Below are 20,963 nucleotides of genomic sequence, written 5' to 3'. Positions count from 1 at the left end.
CACACACACACACACACACACACCACACACACACACACACAAACAAACAAACATAAAACTCACACAGGAAACCAGAGACAAGAAATGAAAACATTGAAGCTCAGTGCCTTACAAGCATGCAAGTCTTTATTTTTGCTACTCCAACACAGTTTTATCTTTACCACATTGCTCCTTTATAGTATGATTTAAAGCTTTACAAAAAGGAGGAGAAAACCAAATATTTACAAAATCTATCTGTGCAAACACAATTCTTCTTTTACACCACTCTCCTAAAGTATTTGAAAGGCATGCATACAAATAAACTTTGGTATGTTAACAAAACTACTTATTTTCTTAGTAGAAGCATCTATGTACACATGGTAGAACTGATTCATTACTTTGTTTTTAGTACAGTTTACATTTAGACAACAATTAATGTTAACTTAACAAACCACGACCAGCAGTGCAAACACTGAGGTCAACACTTCAGCCATCACACCAAGACAGTGCATGTAAATTCCCCAAATCTTGCAACTGGGTTAGGCTTGAAGTGAGTCATTGTAAAACAACTTTGGCAAAGAGGCACACTAAAATGAAAACTTGTATTTCTCATGATACCAGTTTTACATCTCTGTAAAAGAAATTGGCAGTTCATATGGGTGAGAAATGAGAAAATACTTTCAGAAAACAAAGGTTCAGAATGAGTTCAACTTTAAAATGTCTGTATACATTATGTATACATTCATAAAAGGCATTTACAAGACTGCTGAATGTCTGGCAACACAAGAAATATAGAAGATTAAATATACTATGATTATTCAATCTCTGGTTTGAAAAATAAAACACAATTTTTACACAGTACTTTGTGATTGTACATCAACTCTATATTCCCTATTCATAGCTACAGCAAGAAAAATAGATTTTCAACACCATGAAAGCCTTCCACTTCAACTACAAAGTGGCAAAACTAAATTGATTTTAGTTCCATTGTAAAATCTTTTATGAGAGCATCTGTTACACCTTCAAGAGAGAATCAAAATCCAAGTAAGTATGATTCAAAATTTGAAAATGCCACTCAAAGGGAGATAAAAGCATTGGTGTGAGAATGCCAGTGTCAAATAAAACATGAATTGGGCGAGTGCATCACGTAATACTTTTACAAAAACTGTCAAAAATAGAAAAAAAAAAAACAACGAACCAAAACTATATAAAAGAAAACATGACCAAGTCTACCTGCTATGCAGTAAAGCCAGAGGGGCGATAACGGCGCTAAGTAGTGTCCTTAGCTGCTGTGGCTGTTGGGATGCAGGATTTGCCGCTGCTGCCGTTGTGGGACCTGTAGCTGGTGAAGCTGGGGGTGTGTATGGTGCGGATGCTCTTTCCACCTGGGCCCAAAGGTGTGGGCGACAGAGGGGAGGGGGAGGAGGAGGAGGATGAGGAGGAGGAGGAGAATGAAGAGGAGGAGTGCACTCGACCATTCTGAGTCTGCGAGGAGAACGAGAGAGCTTTACCTGTGTGCTGTGAGGGTGTGGGGAGTTTGAGGGATCCATTAGACAAGGAGGGGATGTGGGTGGAGGGTAGGGAACCGGAACGAGGAGTGTGAGAGGACAGGATGGAGGACTTTGTCAAAGAGGAGGAGGAGGAAGGGTTAATGGGATTAGTAGCATCTGAGTTTTGTGCAGACTGGGAGCTGCCTTTAGTAGAGCTAGGATAAAAAGCAGGGATTTTAGAGATGGGTATAGTTGGGGAAGTAGTTTTATGATCCCCTCCCACTCTTTTAGCACTTCCGTTAGCCTGCAAACAGAGATGCCAAAACAGATACTGGTTGTCAAAAAAGAAATCTGGTCAAATAATACATAAAAAAGGCAAGACGATGTTAAATAAAACTACAAGTTATACACATAGAAACACACTATGACTGCACAAACATTAACATTACTATGACACAACTAAAAGACACCAAAAACAACATGTACAGAAGCTGTTTTCACTAGGTTACATGAAAGGTGAGATGCACTAAGTTGAGAGACATGTTACCAAGAAAGAGAACACGCAAAGGTTAGACAGTGCATTGGCAGACAGGATGGGCATCTCTACAGACTGCCTGTGTGTTAGAGGAGTTGTAGAGGGGCTGTGGGGAAGAATTCAGAAGGCAAAGCTGCATAGGAGGGCTGGAGAACAGATAACAGGGTTAGGAGTTTGAAGAGTGAGAGCAGACAGGGAAAACGTGGGGCAGTATTCCAGTAAAACTGACGTTGCAAGATGGTGAGTTGTGCCGATGTCTTGAGGGTAAGGAAATATATCACCGTGGGGTTAAAAAGCTATGCAGTAATGTTGGGTTGAGCAGAGGTGCATTGTGAGAAGGGAGGAGCATAGCTGAAAAGTCAGTTAGGTTTGTATTTTAACATAGCCATAAGCATCCTGGGATTTCGCAACACTGTTTAGGAACTCAGCTGTGATGGGAACTGGAGATGTGATGACAACTCAGATGATGAGAGGATAGGATTCCACTTTTCTTTGCCATTTTTCCTTTTTTTGTTAAATCACCAACACAGTGAAGACCATGAGCAGTGTGGACATGCAGAAGCATACAGTACAGTGATGTTATGGGGTAACAGTCAAAAGTCAAACATGCCTTCTTGTCAGAGCAGACTCGAGAGAAACATTAACAGATCCACAATCGCCACCATGGCGACTTTATTTGTTTTTTTTTCAAAACACTTGAAATCTCACAGCTTTGGTAGTCTTTTTCCCCCTTATAATACATGCCTCATGTTTTCGATCCCTATATATTTGTTTCCTCTAGTCTCTGGTAAGGCCCTACAGTAAAACTACCTGTCGGAACTGCCTCTGAGCGTCCTGCAGTTTTTGCTGTTTTCCTGCTTTGTCAGTAGTACCCGGCGACTGCCTGGACTTCGCAGACAAAGGGACGGGCATCCGACTAGTGGGGGAAGCGACACTGGTGTTCTGCAAGGGGATCCAAACGAAAAACAAAACAAGAAATAAAACAAAAGAAAGGAAAAAAACACACACCATATAGGAAGTATGAAAAATCAAGGCACTAACAGGTAAAAACAACCTGTTCATTCAACACCTCAACAATCAACACCAGTGAAAGATCATGCACCCCGTGGGACCAAAAATCTTAAAGTCAATATACACAGTACATGCAGTCAAGAATAAGGAAGATATCAGAGCTTAATCATCATGTGAGTGTCTTTGATGATGAGTTTGCCACTTGCTGAAAACCTCAGAGTTTTAGCAATGAACTGAAGGAGAAAGATGGTAGCCAGGAACCCAACAAAATGCCACCCCCAATCATGTCACCATGATTTCACAGAGGGAGAAAGTTACGGGGGACATTTCCGACATTTCCAAGCACCTGTGGAGCGGATTAATGATTCTGTAATTTCAGTGGTTAGGGTTGGTGTGTAGGTAGGTTGGAAAAAGAAGGACCCAAAGCCTCCCGGAGCAACAAAAGCTAGAGAGAGACCTGTTGTATGGTGCTGGGGGCACTGGGGACAGTGGTGGTGGAAGTGGTGGTGGTAGTAGGGATGACTACGGGGCGAGGAAGGAGCTGAGGTTTAGTCTTCTTCTGCAAGGAACTTTTACTGGGTACCTTAGGGCCTGACCCTCTGGAGGTAGGGAGAGAGGAAGACCTCTTCAGCCCCACTCCTTCTGGGCTTCTTCCATTCCCTGGTTTAGGCTCCTCCATAGAGACTGGCTCCTCAGGGGAACGCGGTCCCATCTCACTAATTGTGGTCTCCAGCTGCTTGATGGTCTGCTCTAGGCTGTCCAGTGTCTTGTAGGTGTTCTTCCGGATCTCATCTGTCCTGCAGAGGGACTCGGTGTTCTGCCTCTTTACCACGGCTGAGCTTGTTGCCTTGGGGTTGTCCGCTAAGGATTTTGAACGCGCAATCTCAAATCTCTTTGCTTCTTTGTGCTGCCTGACAGTACCGTCAGATTCTTCCTCATCTTCATAAACAACAACCTGTAGAGTCTTCTTGCCTGACTTGGAGCCTGTGCGTATCGCATGGGTCAGTGCTGCTAGCTGTTTCTTAGGGAACTTAAACTTGAACTTCTTCTTACTGTCCTGCTTGGTGTCTCCATTTGACTCCAAGTTTATTCCACTGTCCGTTAGTTCGGATACTGAAGACGAAGATGACGATGATAAGCTGGCATGGTCAGCAGTGCCCTGTGAAGAGCTGACCTTTTTGCCATCAATCATTCCGGTCTCTTCAGCTTTTACCTGCAGCCCACCACTCCTCTCTGTGTCTGACTCCTCACTCTCCTCCTCAATGCGCTCTTCTGCTAGCATCCTGTCCAGTTCCTCCTCACATTCAAATATGGTGGACAGGCGCTTGTAAGCTGAACGGATGTCCATGGGCTCATCAAAAATGATGATAACGGGCTTCTTGTTGAAGCCATTATCCTGTGGTGCAGTGGCACTCGCTGTGGCATTCCCTCTGTTTGCGGCACCACCTACAGTAACTGTCTGGACACTTCCCTTCTTGGCATTAACCAGTTCCTGGTACTCACCACAAGATAGGGCCTGAACTTTAGTGTTCGTGACCATAAATGCTATGTTGTCTGGGGGCGGAGGTGCCTCTTCTCCAGGTAGATCAGGACTAAGACCAGCCCCCTCATCATCATCATCCTCACAGTTAGATTTAGGTGGATCACTGTGCTCACTAGGAGCATTTTTAGATAGGGCAACAGAACTTTTAAGCACCTCTCTTACAGTGCTGGTTGTTGTGGTTTCCGTGGGCTCAGGTATTATATTCTTATTGGAAGGAACATGCTCCTGGATGATTTTACTTTTCTTTTCAGTGTTAATTTTGTTGAGGATTTTTCCTTTCTCCATTTCTGCCCTGGTCTTTAAGGATTCAGAGCGTTTAACTTGCTTCTTTGGTAGTTTTAATCCATTCAGTCCCACAGGCTTAGGCGATATAGGTGGGGGAGATTTGGGTGGTGGAGACTGTGGTTGCTCCTGCTGTTGTTCCTGGCTTGGAGAATTGTCATTAACATTGACATTTGACACCTGTGTTGGAGGCTGTGTGGGCTCTTGGTGTTCGGGGGTTTCCTCCATTCCTGATGGGGGTGGATGATCTTTGGGAATCTGGCCAGTCACATAGAAAATGACCTGTAATTGTGAAATTAAATCAGATCATCATCACTGATCATTTAGACTCTAGAATATATACTAAATATACATGAATATAGTGTCAATAATAAAAAGGAATACATACCCCTTGGCTCTGTCTCACAGTAGTATTCCCATTTTCATCTGTGTCTGGATCTTTATCCACTCGACTGGGCTCTGAGTTCTGCTAGGACAGTGTGTGAGGGAATAATATTACTGTGCAACTGGTGAGCCAAGTTGCTGTGGATTAACTGTGAATTCACATACATGATTGTGGTAGCATCCATGATTGGGAAATTACCTTGTACAAGACAACAGTAAAAATATTTACAGGATATAGGCGTACACCTCAGAGTTACATAGTGTATGAGATCACTTTTATATGCTGTTCTGATATAAATGGCATATATCAATGTGCATGCAGGGCAAAAAAATTAATTAAATTTTTTAAAAAGCTATATATAACTACAAGCATTTTTCTTTTTTTTACAACAACCAGTTACTACAAGTTATTCATAGCTAAATCCTGCCTGTTCAGCCTTTAGTTTTTGCACATGCCAAAGCTGAGAATACCGCAGTTTGATTTTATCTGTTTCTAGGAACTGTATCTCTGGTCTCTAAAGTGTTTCCGATTTAACTTTAAGAAACCCTATTTCCTGTACATGGTATGCACTACTGATATGCCAATGATCTCTCACACTACTTTCACCTCAGTGAAATAATTTGGGCTGTAATCACTATAATTCTATAATGTTTTATTATTTATGGTAGCTACTAGCCTATGACCACTCTAATTTGTTCTGAGAGAGCTGATACTTATAGGACATGTTTTAAAAAAGCTTGGCTGTAATTTAGTCAAATTTGTTGCACTTGCACATATGTGTACTCTTTGTCACATTAAAAAAAAAATCATATTAAATGATTGTATTGTTTAACCTGTTAAACCATGGGCTGTGTTGGTTACATAGGTGTAAAGCTGGGAAAGCAAATTGAGGTAAAGTTGTGCAAAGACAAAGAGAAACAGAAAAGTAATTCCCCAGAAAAGTATAAGTATAAGAGAGGAGCATGCAAGGTGGCCAGACTGACCTCTAGTGAACCAAGTCTGCAAAAACAGGTTGTGTCCACAAAGTGAGTTTTAACTATGTTGTTTCTCTCAAATGTCAATCCTTTAAGAAATATTTGTTCTGTTGATTTTGTATGAAGAAATGTCATTAAAGAAAGACAGAAGACGATTTAATTGCCTGTAGAATACAGTGCCGAGGTCTTTATTGATTTGGAGAAAGAGACAAGTGATAATTAAATCAGTGGCAAAACACATCATTGTCTGGTCCAGACACACAAAAGACACAGCATCTTTTCAGAGGCTTCATTTTATGCAGACTTAATCCTGAAAATTCAAGCTGTGATATCCGGCAGAATCAAAAGAGGGAAGGAAAATGAGGCAGCAAGGAAAGGAGCTTTTTGAAGGCAGCTGTTACAGGTTTCTCTCGAGCCAAAGCAAGGGTGCAAGAGTTGTAGAAGGGTTAAGACACAGCCATCGATTGCATCAGACAGTTGGCAGAGGCAGGCAGTTAGCTGGGCAGCTGCACGGCGATGTGTATTTTACCTTTTTCTCTTTGAGGGGCAACAAAGCCCCTGGTCTTAGTTCTCTGATTTGCGGTTCAATTCGAGAGGTGGGCTCTACCAAATTTTTCACCCCTACATCCTTAACTGTGCACTTCTGGAAAACCTGAAGAGTGAAGAAAAGCGAGGGGGGAGTGGGGACAAGGATTTTGGGGAGGGAAGGAGTTTGAGAGTCTTCACCAGGGCAACAACTATAGAACCCCACACCTGATAAAATTATACTGAAAATCAAACTCTTGGCAGCTGTCAGTGGCCATCCTTTACCACTTCTGAGGAAGTCAGCAACCATGGGAAGAAATGATAGGCAACCCACTCCCACAATGCAGAATGCAGCGAAATCAAGGACACCTGATTAGACCCATTAATTGTGTGTGTTTGTGGGAGTGTTTGTGGAAGTTGCTTGAGTGTACTGGTGCATCTAACCTGGAGCTCTGCCATGATCTTGTCCCCTTCATCATCCTCTTCTCTGGCAACAGAAGCAGTAACAGGGGGAGGGGTAGCAGGCTTCGGCTTGGTCTCTGGTGGAACCTTGGTGGGCTTGGGCTGGGGAGTGGGAGGTGGGACCTCCTCTTCACCCTCCTGTAAGAAGTGATGTGAAGGGAATTATTTAATCATTAAAAGAGTCAACTTCAACAAAGAGCTGGGAGGTAGATGAGAGGATTGATACCACTCTCATTTCTGTGCTGTTCTGAAAAAACACAAAAATGGTAGAGAAGATTGTAAATAGTTACAGAGTCATATTTTCTTCCCCTTTTCTTTGTAAAATCTCAAAAAAAGATCACAAGCTGCAGTTTCAGTTTGACAACATTTCACACACATTACCAAACTGACCTGAGCCGAGACAGACTCCTTCCTGCTGGTGTAGACCACCTCACCAGAGCGTGTGGTGGTCATGCCTGAGCTCGAGGTGGGGTAGGTCTTCCTCGGAGGAGGTGGTGGTGGAGACTTGCTGGACTTTTCAGACCCTTGCTTTATAAGACTGTCAGTGGGCGCTGGCTTGGTGGCAGCCTTGGAGGGTCTCTCTAGAGCAGGCTTGGCTGGTTTCTCCATCAAAGGCTTTGAAAGTTTCTCAGGCCCCTTTTGGGCTGGTTTGTCAGAGTCAGGCTCAGACTGGGGCTCTTCTGTCACACAGATCAATTAAGTTTTATAAGAAGATATAATCTAAAGTGTTCATATAGCAAAAAAGATGTGAAATGTGCCCATATTCATGTTGTTAAGCAACATCTGTATTAGATTTGTACCTGAAGTTGTCTCCACAAGAACGTCAGCTTGTTCTCCACCGGCAGCAGTTGGCAGTGCTGGGTTCTCTTCTACCTCTAGACTTGGAATTCCCTTCATCATGTTGGCCTGGGCTTCTTGGAGGATCTTCTCAAACTCTTTTCCGTTGTAGTGACCCATGTTCTGCCTCCTCTCTTCCCACTCCTTCTCTGCTGCCTACAAGTTACAGAGAAGAACAAAGACAGAAAGAAAAATCCAAATATGTTTTCTGATTCTGAGGAAGAAGAGTGAAGGAATGTTATTCCTAAAACACAACAAAAAAATAACTGCATGAGTATAAAATAAAGCAAAGAATTCAGGGTGACTGAGTTGAATGGTTTAACACGAGAGAGAGTTTGAATATCACCACAGCTTTACTATGTTGGACGAAAGTAAATCAAGACCATATGACCCTGGCCAGGCGATACATACCTCTATGGACATGGCTCTGTTTTTGCTCTTGTCCTGACTGCTCTGCAGCTCCTCTATGACAAGATCCTGGTTGCCATTATTCACTGGGTTCCCATGTGCCTTCTTATGACGGGCGGGACTTGGTGGATCAGAGGAGGCACCCTTGGGAGATTCTCGGCCTTGACTCTTGCTTGCATTGGGACAGGGAACCTGAGCGGGGTTGGGGGTGAGCGGGGGGCTGGGCTGAGCAGTCAAGGCTGCAGACTGCTGGGACTGCTGCATGTGGACCGGGGAGCTCTGGACATGATGGATGACCACCGGGGAGGAAGGCATCACCCCTGATTTGATGGTGGAGTTCTGGAGCTCCAGTGGGGCTGAGGTGGAGGTAGGCTGGACTGATACTGGGGGAGCCTCTGCAGGGGTCTCTAATGCAGCTGCTGAGGGGCTGTTATCCACTGGGATATTGGCAGAAGGATCAGACCCCCTCTGGGAACCCTCAGTAGCATGTCTGCAGAGAGAACGGAAACAGTATGGATTACAAACCATGTCGACAGCACTGGTTTTCTCCATGGTTTTCCAAGAGTCAGAGAGAGAGAGAGAGAGAGAAAGAGAGAGAGAGAGAGAGGGAGAGAGAGAGAGAAAAGTAGAGTGAGTGTGGTATCTGTGACATATTAAAATGGAAATGAGGTACTGCAGTGTCCACCAAATTAATTCACTTATCGGTTCAGTGAAGGCGATGGAAGTAAATCAAACTGGACGCCGTACTCCTCTGTCCACACAGACTGACCTCTTTGATGGGATGAACTTGCCCGTATAATCAAACATTACAATCTCCTGCATCTCAGACCCCTGTGAGAGGCTCTGCAGAGTGCTTTTTGTTTTCATCTCACTCTCAGCCACCATACCCTGGCAACCTCCTCCCCTGATCCCTACTTTATCTCCTTTGGCATTGTTTTTTTCTATTTTTCCTCTACCTTCTCAGACTGCTGAGTGTGTCAGTCAGGCTCTTGACCCTTTTCAGCATGCTGTCCAGTTTATGAGGCTCCTCCTTCAAAAACTTGACGGCTTCCACTTCCACCCTGAGCACGGCCCGCATCCTGGTTTGTAAGGCCGGGAACTCTCCTGATTAAATACACACAGAAAAATGTAAGGAAAAGCTTCAGAACAACATTTAGACTGTCATGACACTACAATTCACATTCATAACAGTTACAGGGTTACCAGCTCATTAAGGCACTGTCCCAATGGGATACCTTTCCAATAGTTATCCAAAAATACAGGACATTTATTGAACTGTTAAATAAATGCATAATGTTTCAATATTATCATTTATCTTCTTTCAGTGGAATTTATACAGATTATCTTGTCAGAGCAAACAAAAACTGGCAAAAAGAGTCATGAGAATCATTACATGGGTTGCTTTGAAAATCAGTTTGACTATTTCACTCTGTCATCACACACATTTGACATTTCATAATATACATTGATATCAGAACATATTCCATAAAAATATTGATTGCCAAGAGCTCAAGTTCCAGTTAACATTATACAAACCAAGTATCCGTCTGTTATTCAAGACAATAACTTAGAAGAATCATCTACTAAGTACAGATTTGTTTGTCCCATTAGTTTTTGTAACTACTAGACTTAACAGGACAGTTTGGAACAGGGGGCTGTACAGAGTAGTGTTCCCAGTAGTAATTGTGTTCTCTGTGGTCTTACCTTTGAGCCCTGCCAGAGACTCTCCCACCTTCCTCAGAGTCATTGCTCCCTCTTCCACATCTTTGAGGGTCACCACTCTGTGTGTCGCTGCTGAGTCCTTCTGCAGAGAGCTGACATACTGCTCCAGCTCACTGTGGAAACGAACAAAATGCACAATGGAAAGATAGAGAGATTTTATAGCTTAAGAGAAACAAGTCTTCCAACAACAGTTGGTTAATACAAAGAATATGGTACTTTAAGGCAATAGACAGAATATCCAATGACCGACTTATTTCTGCATGAAATGAATAATTATTAATTATATTGATATGGTGAAACATTTCAATTCCACTTCAGAAAGTGTTTTGCTCCTGATTTATGTACTGCAGCACATATTTAATGTGGGGTAAAGACAGAAAAAGTTCTATTCACATAACTATTTTATTTACTCTATGCAAACACCAGGGGGCAGGACAGAATCATTTTTCTTAAAGATCATACATTGATACTGATTGGGCAAAGGTAAGAGCAGACTTAGGACTGTGATCTGTAAAAATAAAATGTATAAATTATAAAATATGTACACGAATTAAGACTATCAATACACTTCCCCACTGTGCACAGCATTCCCCATCTAAATCAAATTGCTTCGACCAGACTGGACTGGATCTCTTCCCAAAACCACAAATGTTTACACACTGGATGAGAGCTTATTTGTGACAGAGACACTTCCTCACAGAGAAAACATATCACGCAGCTTCACAGTCATCCCAGTGTTGGAGAAAACTGGCTACCCCGAGGGGAAATGTGCCAAACGATAACATTGTGTGCAGTGTGGGATTGCATGAGAGGGGCTAAAATAGTGTTTCATTGTGGCCAGGTACCCTTGAGAAACACTCTTTGATAGAGGTCCCCTAAAGGGAGTGGGAAAGGCAAGAAGGAGGCTGTGTGTTAAATGCCCTGCTATGTTTAGGCCTGTTGGTAATGGGACTGATGATGGGAAATTCCAGCTGACCAGAAAGGAAACTGATACTAATTTTTAATCAAACCTCCAACAGACAAAAAAAGTATTTCTGCATAATCTACATCTCCATGTGTCAGAGTAAAGGAGGCAGCCTTCACAGACGCGAATCATCATATACTCTTTCTTATCCTGTAAATTACTGTTATGACTGAAACTCTCAGTATGGGATCCCAAACATGTGACTTGAAATGAGAATAGCTTGGATAGCTTTTGAGATTAAAACTGACTTGGAAGTAAGTTTGTGGCTCTCTACTTGGATAAATGCTTTGTAGTTTTGTTTTGTGGAAGCTCATCATCAATGGTGTCCACTGACAACCATACTATTTAATACTCCTGAGACTAATTTGTTTGCTCCCTGTCTTTGGATTACTAATAAAAATGATTCCACATAGTACCAGTTGCACAATTTGAAGTAGTGAGCCTTGTTGCTACAGAGTTATAAAATGTTTAAAAAAAAGTGTCATTATAGGTCATTCCTCTTGAGGGTGCAGTTCTTTTCACACCACATTCTCCTTACAGTCAAGCAGCACTAATAACCTAAGACTTATTTAAAGTGCCAGCAGCCGTGTTTTGCCAACTTACAACTGCCTACAGTAGATACCAAGGGTAACTGAGAGTTTAATCCACCTACTTCTGCCTGTTCATTTCCCAGGCTCTATGATCTGCTATCATTGTGTTCATTGGAGCGAATGTTCACTACTGTCTAGCAAGACAACACTGTTTGACCTTGCCTGTAAACATCCAAATAAAATTACTGCTCCCTGTTGGCAAGATGCTGCAAGTGAATTCAAATAAGTGCAGGGCAGTGAGTAATTACTCCACAGTTGAGTCCATTGTTCTAGACTGCTGTCTCTGAGAGGCAGGCACTGCTTGCCTGTATAAACCTGTGAGCTGTAATTTGGAGGGCGTTGGCTTGTCAAAGACTTTAGGACTGAATAGCTCAGGTGAGCTGATAAAAATGAAGTCTTTTGGGGATTTCCTATAAATGGAAGCACCTTGACTCGAGCAACATGGGTGTGTACTGAATCAGCTTTAATTCTTGTCCAAGGCTCTCATGAAAGGAATTAAATCCACTAACAGTAAACATTCAGTAATGAATGCAAACAACCGCATCCACCCTGATATATAAAACATAATGCCTGTTATGGGAGTAAATCAGCACATTTTCAACAGTCTTACCCGAGCTGTGTAAGGACACGCTCCTCCAGTCCCAAGTACTTGTGCCTGTCCTCTTCTACCAAAGTTCTCTGCCTCTGCACTGGGTCCTCGAGACGCCGCATGGCCTCTGCGAGTTTAACACTGATTTCCTGCTCTGCCCGCTTCAGCTGAACCCGTAATGCCTCCTGGTTCTGGAGCTGAGTGGAAACACACAGTGGAAGGAGATATTACAGGACCCGCACTAGCAAAACCAGCATGCAGAGCTTCTGAAATGTCATTCAGGTGCACACTCTGTCACATGCACGCACGCAGGTGGACATCTGAACAGACCACCACATTTTTAATTAATTAAAAGGGCAAAGAGGTCTTGCCTGCAGCTGTCTCATCTGATGGAGTTGCATCCTGAGGTCAGAGACATTCTTCCTGAACTGCAGGAGGTTGACTTTGAGAGGAACTGAACCCTTGTCTGATGGGGCTGCACTGCTTTTGGGAGCCAGGACTGGGGAACCACCTGGGCCAGGAAAAAAATAAACACAAAGTTGAAGTTTGTTTCCTGAAAAATATGACCCAAGTAATACATAAAAGAAGAATATGTTCATTTATATGCACGTGCTGAAACCTTAAGAACACCATGGAGGCATCACAGCTCGTATTGTTACAGTAAAGTGGAAATTATACCTTAAATTATTGCACAGGCATGTCAAAAAAGTAAAAAGATAATTCTCCCCTTAGAGGGAGTAGAGTGAGTTGTTCTTTTCCAAACCTCACTCCGTCATCCTGTCTGACTTTCCTCTTCAAATTATTGGTTAGACTGTACACGTCTGCATGCACATTTTCCCTGGTAACACACTGGTCTAATGATCCTAATGTTCAGTGATGATTGCCGGAACTCTCTGCGGTGTCCTTTTCCCTGCACAATAAGTACAGATACACTGACACTCATACTGGCTGCACCTCTGATATGTCTGTCAGCTGATTTCAACATTTCACTCATCACTGGAGATGCGGAAAAGGTTGAAACCATGGAAACCCAGGGAAGTAATATTTGTGGTTTGGGTGTGAGTCTGTAAATGGCCAAAAACAATAATAATTTCATTCAGTCCACTTTCAGAAACTCCACCATGAGGTTTGATCTATATGACATCTAGGACGTCTAAAAACAAAGGATAATCACGTAAATTGATCCAATCCATATTTCCACGGACTTCACCACTGAAGGGTTACTTCACTCAAATTACAAAAGAATATTCTGCCTTTTAGCCCTAAGAACAAGCTTTAACAGTTTCCTTGGGTGCTATTTTATTGGTTGGAGGTAGTTCCAAGGTCTTAAAAAAAACATTAGAATTGAATTTTTTAAAATGTAATTTTTCAAAGCTGTGAGCACTACAAATAAAATTTCAGTATCACCTTCATTATAGTGGGTTTGAGGCATGAATCTCAAAGATGGATATTTCAAAACATGGGCAAATAAAACCAAAACTATCTGCATGGCTGGATACCACTAGACGCAAGTGAGAAATATTTGTTTTGTGTTGTGGGAGAAGTAACTCTTTCACCTCGGAGACAAGGGGTCTGTTAAAGAAAGTAGCGTCTGTACTGGATAACACAATAGGTCAGGGATTGTTCAGAGTGCTATCTAAGCTGCTGGGGCAGTAAAAGAACAAACCTTTGTCTTGATAATCCCAAAACTCTATTTGCTCAGTCTACCTGACAGCTGCCTGAACCTGAAGTACAGGTTACAATGCACACTGCTGGTTGTGTTTTGGGCCTCGGGGACACAATGTCTATCAAAAGAAGTGCACACTGTGTGGCAACAATGAGGAAGCATTTAAGGGGGAAAAAAATAAACAGTGCCACTAATTCCTCACGTTTGATTTACAGGGCAGTCCGGCGAGATCAAAGAACACACTGTAACTAACTCTGACGTTTTGAAGATTCACTCAGGCACAACATGACATGTAAATCCCAAATCCCTCTGAATGCTACACATGAGGTTTGTCATGAGACGTGAGATCAACTATCAAGACACATAAGTAGTGTTGTGTTTTCTGGCTGTCACTGGTGAGGTTGCAGATCTTTTTTTTTTTTTATCAAACCTAGATCTAGCCACAGAGCGCTGCAGAGCAGAGATTGAATCGCTGAATCATCTTGGCAGGCTTGAGAAGTAATAGCGTCTTGTTTTAAGAAGTGCTTTGAGGGGTTTGTGTTAGCTCTGCTGGCTCCTGTCTCTTAACTCCTATTAAACTGGATGTACAGGGGAGGGGGGGTTGTGAGGAAATATGAACCGATGACAAGCAAAGAAGCCTGACTTTGTTTTCCCTCCCTCCAACACTGCTCATTGCGGACTGTTGACTGACACTGATGTGTGGGCTTGTCTGCACAAGACATTATGGCGCTTAAACTATTATTTACAAAAAAAAAAAAAAGTAATGAAATTGCACAGAGTAACACTGATACCAACCTGAGCTATGTGCGCTGTGGGCTGGAGATGATGTCTTTGGTGGTCTCTCACTGCAGCCAGAGAAAAATTCATAAGAGCAGGATTTCGATAAAGAAAAAAACAGCATTTTTGTGCACTTTACAGTGCAGTTTACAGGTTAGTATTAGTAATAACAAACACATTACAACAAAGTATGATGGGAAAGAGTGACAAACCAAAGAGGTTAAAATGATGTTAATGATGTTAACGAGCTTCATCACAGGAATGTTCAGATTCACTGCAGTCACAGGCCCTTTAACTGTCGAGCAAACATTAACACAAGATCTCCACAGTGAGGATCCAAATGCAAAGAGTTGAAATGCAGCCAGATAAACCATACATGGTGGCCTTTTATCTAAAGAGCAAATGATTTCAATATCAGATTCACAGCCAAACTTATTTCCTCTTCACCAGATGCTACTTAACCTGTTTGATATCGCCATTACAGATGGGATATTTTATCTTTCCTACTCTGGCTGGAGAGCCAGGCTTTTCATTTGAAATTTCCCTTGATGCCTCACTCTGTCCTATACTGTGATTGCTTACCTTAGAGGCTCCTTGGTGCCACTAGTGTTTGGCCCCTTTAAAAGTGCATGCTGAACAAGACCAGTCAAGCTGGCAATCTGTTGCTCCATAGCCTTCATTCGCTCTCTGCAGAAACATCAGAAAATTCTACTTTCAACACTGAGGCCTATGGGATGACACAGCTGCCACTCGAGCAAACATTCGCTCAGAATGGAAATGGGAGGTCTGTAACATAATAATCAACTGTTTTTGATCACCTGACCATAAATCTTTTTCTTATTTCCATGGGTAGATTACACAGCAGATATTTGTTTTGCAACTGATTAGCAATTAGTCATTATTGTCTATGGTCAAATAAATCGTTTCTGAATCCCAGCAGCGCAACAGCAGTTATCTCTTCACAAAAAGAAAAAGCTTGAGTCCAAACAAGGTGGAAGACTCAATACAAACAAAGAACTCTGAGGTTGACACTGAGGATGTTTAAATCATATTCTTTTCTTTTTTTTAAAATAAAAAGACAGAGTGTCATAAGTGGTCGCTTCCACGAAGGGAGTGAAAAGACAATTAAAAAAAAATACACAGCCTTAAGAAAGCCAAACACCTGAGAGATGAGAAGGGGACCTTACTGAGATCGCTTGGCAAACCTAGAGGTTGGAAAAGAGAACAACTCGACTTTTGTTTTCAGAAGTCATCATTTATCTTGAGGAAGGACACGGGAGGGTGGGGTCTGTGGTCTTAACTGCACTATTGACAGCAAGCAGACACAACACCTATGTGAGCACTACAATGCCTAACCTCAGCGTCATACAGCATATTTCACATGAATACATATATATATATTCATATACAGCTATAGAGAGAAGAGAGTGTTTATTTTGAAAGCACTTCTCTCATTCAAACTCCTCCACCCTTTTGCCGCATTCCCAGGGCATTTCTGTTGGGGGGTTTTTAGGGCTGCCCAGGTGGTCCAGCCTGATCTGTTTGACTGATTGGGCCATTTCAAATACTTATTCAACCTGGTCAATATTTTCTTTGGGTTTCCTAGGTATGCACATAACCCCTGTAACATCCCTGTTGCTGAAACCACGTTTTCCTGGCTGAGTGGCAAGCACGTCTCTTTCTCTATTTCTATGTTTATGTGCTCTCAGTCGGAGGAGACAAACCTAAACCCAGGAACTTAAATGAATTCTGGATTATCCAAAATGAATAGACTCTACAGAGAGATTGTTGTTTGTACAACAGTCAGAGAGTAACAGAAACATTTACAATGGGCTAATGGGGTTTTCAGATACTATCCTGTTTCAGTGTCTGGGTCTATAGGCTCTGTAACAATTAACATCGTGAGCTTCCAGAGTTTAAACAAAGACTGTGAAAACATTGGTCAGATATCAGAGCTGGTTGTATACACAAACCAAACTGATTTACATTAGTCTGCTGTACTTCATGTGCAGATCTTGAGGCTTAAAACAGTGAGAGTGCAGGTTATATTCTTGTCTTCAGTCATGGATGATGGAACAGAGTCAGAGCCAGGGATTAAAAATCAGCCGCTCATGGTTAGGGTGAAACTGGGATGCAGAGTTAGTCCATGCTCCCATGCAGGGTCTTAATCCTAATTTAAACAATCCAACCAACCTATTTTATATCATGTCCAGCCCCCTGAGGCTTACCGTGTCTGATGGTCATTGGCAGGTGGAATGGGCCCTTGGAGATGACCCTGGAGGTCTGAAACCACAGGTGATCCCATGTTGTTCCTGGGCTTGGTCCCTGTTACTTCCTCCTTCCTGAAGGACTGGCGCACTGGTGAGCCTCTCTCCATGGGAACTCCATGAGGTGGAACGCCATGGGGAGGCCCGCCATGGATGTCAATCATCCGTACCTCAGCCATCCGGTGAGGGGATGGGGGAGGAGTCTTGGAGCCCAAAGTAGGCAGCTGGCTGTTTCTGGACTTCTGCCTGTACAGAGAGGGGTGATCCATAGTGTCTGTGGGGCTGGGCCCACTGTAAGAGCCTGTGGAGCGGATGGAGGCACGGTGAAATCCCCCCATGCCATGATCTGGACCATCAAGCCCAGGGTTGGGGTGTGGTCCATGGGCAGTAGCCATGCTCATTCGTCCCTCCTGGAGCAGGTATGGATCTGCATACAGGCCCTCATTTCCCCTGGCTAGACTGTGGCTCTTCCCCCCCATGTCCTCATCTGGCTTGACATCCCGTCTCTCCAGGATGGCGCTGGGACAGGGTGAGATGGAGCGCGCTGGAGGGTTGGCATTAGACAGTCGGTCCCTAGGGATAGTGGCGCTGCCAGGTATGGAGCCCTGCCGTGGGCCAAATGGGATTCTGGAGGGAGATGGCGGCATGGAGTGGGGAGATGGAGGAAGTGCTCCCTGCATTGGATGGTGTGTTGGGGGACCCATTGGGGGTTGTCTCAGAGGGTGCTGTCCATCACCATGCATCTAGACAAGAAGAAAAGCATATAGAAATATTATTATACATTTAGAAACATAACTGGAATTATTATTACTTCAAATACTGCAAAACATTCAAGAAAAAAATCCCTTAATTTAAGGATTAGTCAACAACCCAGACTGCATAATTCTGCCTGCTTGAAAGCTCTAGCAACTGTTTATTTTGTATATAGCCTGTATTTCTGGACTGCAGTTGCCCTTGAAACAAAAACATCCATCTAACTCAGTTTACACTGTTGCTTTTCAAAGAAAATACACTGTCAGCAAATTTTTCCAGAAGCAGAAAATAGTTACTTGCACGGCTACTATCCCCGGTACACACAGCATTTCACTCAAAGTCCTGGTTATTATACCCACAGGCTTTTATAAAACAATATTACAACGTATGAACACAAAGTTCTTGTCTGTAGTTTTTATCAAGGTCTCTGGGAGATGAATTGGTCTTTTTCTCTCTTTCTGAGAGTTTTTATGTGCAGCTCTGGAGCTAAAAGGTAGCTGGTTAATTTGCAACAAGATCTGTCTGGCATAGTCTAATTAAACAGTCACTGTTCTCTACCACCAATGAAGGACCCTTGAAGGCTAGTGTACAATAAACCTAACCTCATTTAACTAGAGTGGCTTTCTGGGTTAGGGGAAACATGAGCACTCAGGCTGTACATAATAAAACTACAAAAAGCAGGTGAAAGATTTATAGGCACATAGAAGTAATTTAGACAGAGGTTAGGTTAAGGCGGTCAGTCTGATATATTAAGTTTTTGTAGTTGCGCTATTGTTACATTCTACTACTAACTATGCTTCTGTTTTCCCATTGACCATTATTCTACTACCATTAATCTACCTCTAGTACCTGTGGGCAACTGTTCAGAAAAAGTTACATCATCTCTCAATTAGTAATATTACAGGTATTTAAATTAATTTAAACTTCAAACAACAGCAACTCTACCAGAGTGAGTAGTAGTGACTTTATGTATTCAGAGTTTGAGGTATATTTGTATAGATGTAAACATGTGCCTGAAATATAGTGTGTAAACTGAGATGTAACCTGTGGATATGTGAAGTGCTGGATATGACAACACTGTGCTGAGGAGTGTCACATGCCAGGACAAATCCAATCCATCTTCCTTCCTGTCTAACACTCTATTCCTGTCAAACAAACAAACTATTGTTCCTTCAAGGTATGACTCATGAGTTACACCTACATGAGAAGACAAGGCAAAACACAATGTTCACAAAGTTCTTTCACAAACTTCTCGTACAGTTTTTGACACTGCTTTTTCAGTGTTGTCTTTATGTATTTTTTTTTCCCCCGGTGCCGACACACATTAATACAATGAGGAGAACAATAAAGTGGGTGTGACACTTTGTGTGTGTGTGTGTGTGTGTGTGTGTGTGTGTGTGCGTGTGTGTGTGTGCATAAGCAGGAAAACAACAACTTCTCAAAGTGTACCGTAACAAAGGGCTCAGGCTTGGCTGTGATAACAAAGGGGAAAAAAAAGAAACTTGCTGGCAATAAAAGCGCACACAGTCCTTAATAAATACAGCAGCAACAAGTCTGACCAAGCTACACAACACGTAATAAGAAATTTGAGAAGCACACGGCCGCCATCATCAACAGACCATAATCAAACCCTAATAACTTTCACTATCCAAGGTGCTTCCACACATAGAAAGAAAAGTTGCCCTATTGTGCAGCAGCTTCTGCAGAGCACTAAATAACATCTCTGTTCTGCTTTACCAACTCCAGCACAGCCTTATAAGAACACTTTGGACCAAAAGGCATCACATGTCAATCCCAAACAGACGTTACACCTTTGCAACACCAACTATGCCGAAAATATCCCTGTAATCCACAGATTTGGTCTGTACAACATTCATAAATCACTGCTTTGAGTCACAACAGAGGAGCAAAGGCTTCGAAAAATAAACACATGAGCGACCATGTCAGGCAAATGAGAGGCTGTGTTGAGAACATTTGGTTTGAGTTTGACTCGTGGACTTTTTTTTTTTTTTTAAAGACTCTCACTCTCTCTGTTTCCACCGCGCTCTTAAGCTTCCAGTAATGAGGGCAGCATGTGCGTACAAAGTTGCCCCGATCTCTTGCCGTGTCAGAGATGGAGAGGGTTTCTAAACCGATTCACAAACTTCAGAGCCTCAGGGGTAGCCAAGCTAAACAGATAAAGAGAGGCTGCGCCGCGATGCTCACACAGAAGTGTGTCAACATCTAAAGAGCTGCCTGCATGGCCGGAAACACCACGCTGCTGTCTGTGGACCTAATGGTGTCGCTGATGAAAAGATTAACTTGCTGCTAATTATCATAATTTGTGAGTAAAATGAAGACAGACATTCAACTTTTCATCTTTGAATAACAACACAAATTACATCGATTACCCAAAGGAGAACAGATCAGAGATCGTTAGCCAATCACTCAACCTCTGTTTACAAAATATCTCCTACAGCGATGTGTACATAACATCACTTCTGACAGCCACTATTGACTATTCTGTGAATACCAAGCACTGCTCTGGGCTCAACCCCTTACATAAGTACGGATTAAATTCCAAAATACTTTTTTCATCTAAAGAAAAATAGACGCTTCAAATGCAAGAAAATACCACTTGATCCCGACTTTATTCTTCTTATCAAGTTGCTCATCAGTTACTGTGCATATCTGTCCACCTTATATCAGTTACTGATGGACAACAGGGTTGTTTTCATAAGCAGAGACAACTGTTTGGCCAGAAAGTTTCAGTCCTGCTGGATCCTGCTTTAAATCTGATCCAAGGCCTGGTCTCAGACTGAATGGCCCAAACAGATCTGAAATATACCTGGATAACCTCCCACATCCCAACCCCCACCTGAGGTTGTTTAAACAGGTGCACAGCTCATTAGGTTGTAGTATTTGCCGTTTTTGTTTTGAGCGACAGGGTTTGTGTTTCATTATAAAAGGAGGTTGTCAAAAATAAAAAAAACTAATAATAATAAAAAAAAAAAAGATGAACAAAACAAACAAAAAAGGCTAACCTCTAACCTTTACAGATGACTGAGTGTGTGTGTGTGTGTGTGTGTGTGTGTGTGCATGTGTGTTACAGCTTTCCTCATGTTCATGTGTTTATATTTTGGATTAATGCAAAAAAAAAAAAAGTCATCTAACTACTTTGTTTCTGTCCTGTCCTGTGCCGTTTACCAACCTCAGCCACGTCCA

At 42.5% G+C, this 20,963-nt stretch overlaps 1 protein-coding gene across 21 annotated transcripts in view; it reads right to left on the bottom strand.

Annotated features, from left to right (window-relative positions):
* Positions 1-104: 104 nt before the first annotated feature.
* LOC139625240 (sickle tail protein homolog) overlaps positions 105-20,963 on the bottom strand; it is an 83,312-nt gene continuing 62,453 nt past the window's right edge. For 9 of the 21 annotated variants that reach the window (XM_071485032.1, XM_071485035.1, XM_071485036.1 and 6 more), the window contains 16 exons: positions 16,968-17,749; positions 15,322-15,426; positions 14,758-14,807; positions 12,668-12,807; positions 12,318-12,493; positions 10,136-10,266; positions 9,388-9,535; positions 8,435-8,921; positions 7,987-8,179; positions 7,577-7,866; positions 7,169-7,324; positions 6,729-6,851; positions 5,229-5,309; positions 3,473-5,122; positions 2,815-2,946; positions 105-1,773 (listed from right to left, as the gene is read on the bottom strand). In XM_071485032.1, the coding sequence (XP_071341133.1) occupies positions 1,249-1,773; positions 2,815-2,946; positions 3,473-5,122; positions 5,229-5,309; positions 6,729-6,851; positions 7,169-7,324; positions 7,577-7,866; positions 7,987-8,179; positions 8,435-8,921; positions 9,388-9,535; positions 10,136-10,266; positions 12,318-12,493; positions 12,668-12,807; positions 14,758-14,807; positions 15,322-15,426; positions 16,968-17,749 (5,169 nt within the window). In that variant the 3' untranslated portion in view covers positions 105-1,248. The remainder of the gene's footprint in view (positions 1,774-2,814; positions 2,947-3,472; positions 5,123-5,228; positions 5,310-6,728; positions 6,852-7,168; positions 7,325-7,576; positions 7,867-7,986; positions 8,180-8,434; positions 8,922-9,387; positions 9,536-10,135; positions 10,267-12,317; positions 12,494-12,667; positions 12,808-14,757; positions 14,808-15,321; positions 15,427-16,967; positions 17,750-20,963) is intronic. The other 12 variants (XM_071485039.1, XM_071485048.1, XM_071485050.1 and 9 more) reach the window with 9 other exon arrangements.

This window comes from Trachinotus anak, unplaced genomic scaffold (genome assembly GCF_046630095.1).
Source record: "Trachinotus anak isolate AG129_WGS33_773 ecotype Australia unplaced genomic scaffold, CSIRO_AGI_Tana_v1 ptg000009l, whole genome shotgun sequence".
NCBI lineage: Eukaryota > Metazoa > Chordata > Actinopteri > Carangiformes > Carangidae > Trachinotus > Trachinotus anak.
The sequence above is the reverse complement of the archived record's forward strand: the minus strand, read 5'-3'. Positions and strand labels throughout refer to the sequence as shown.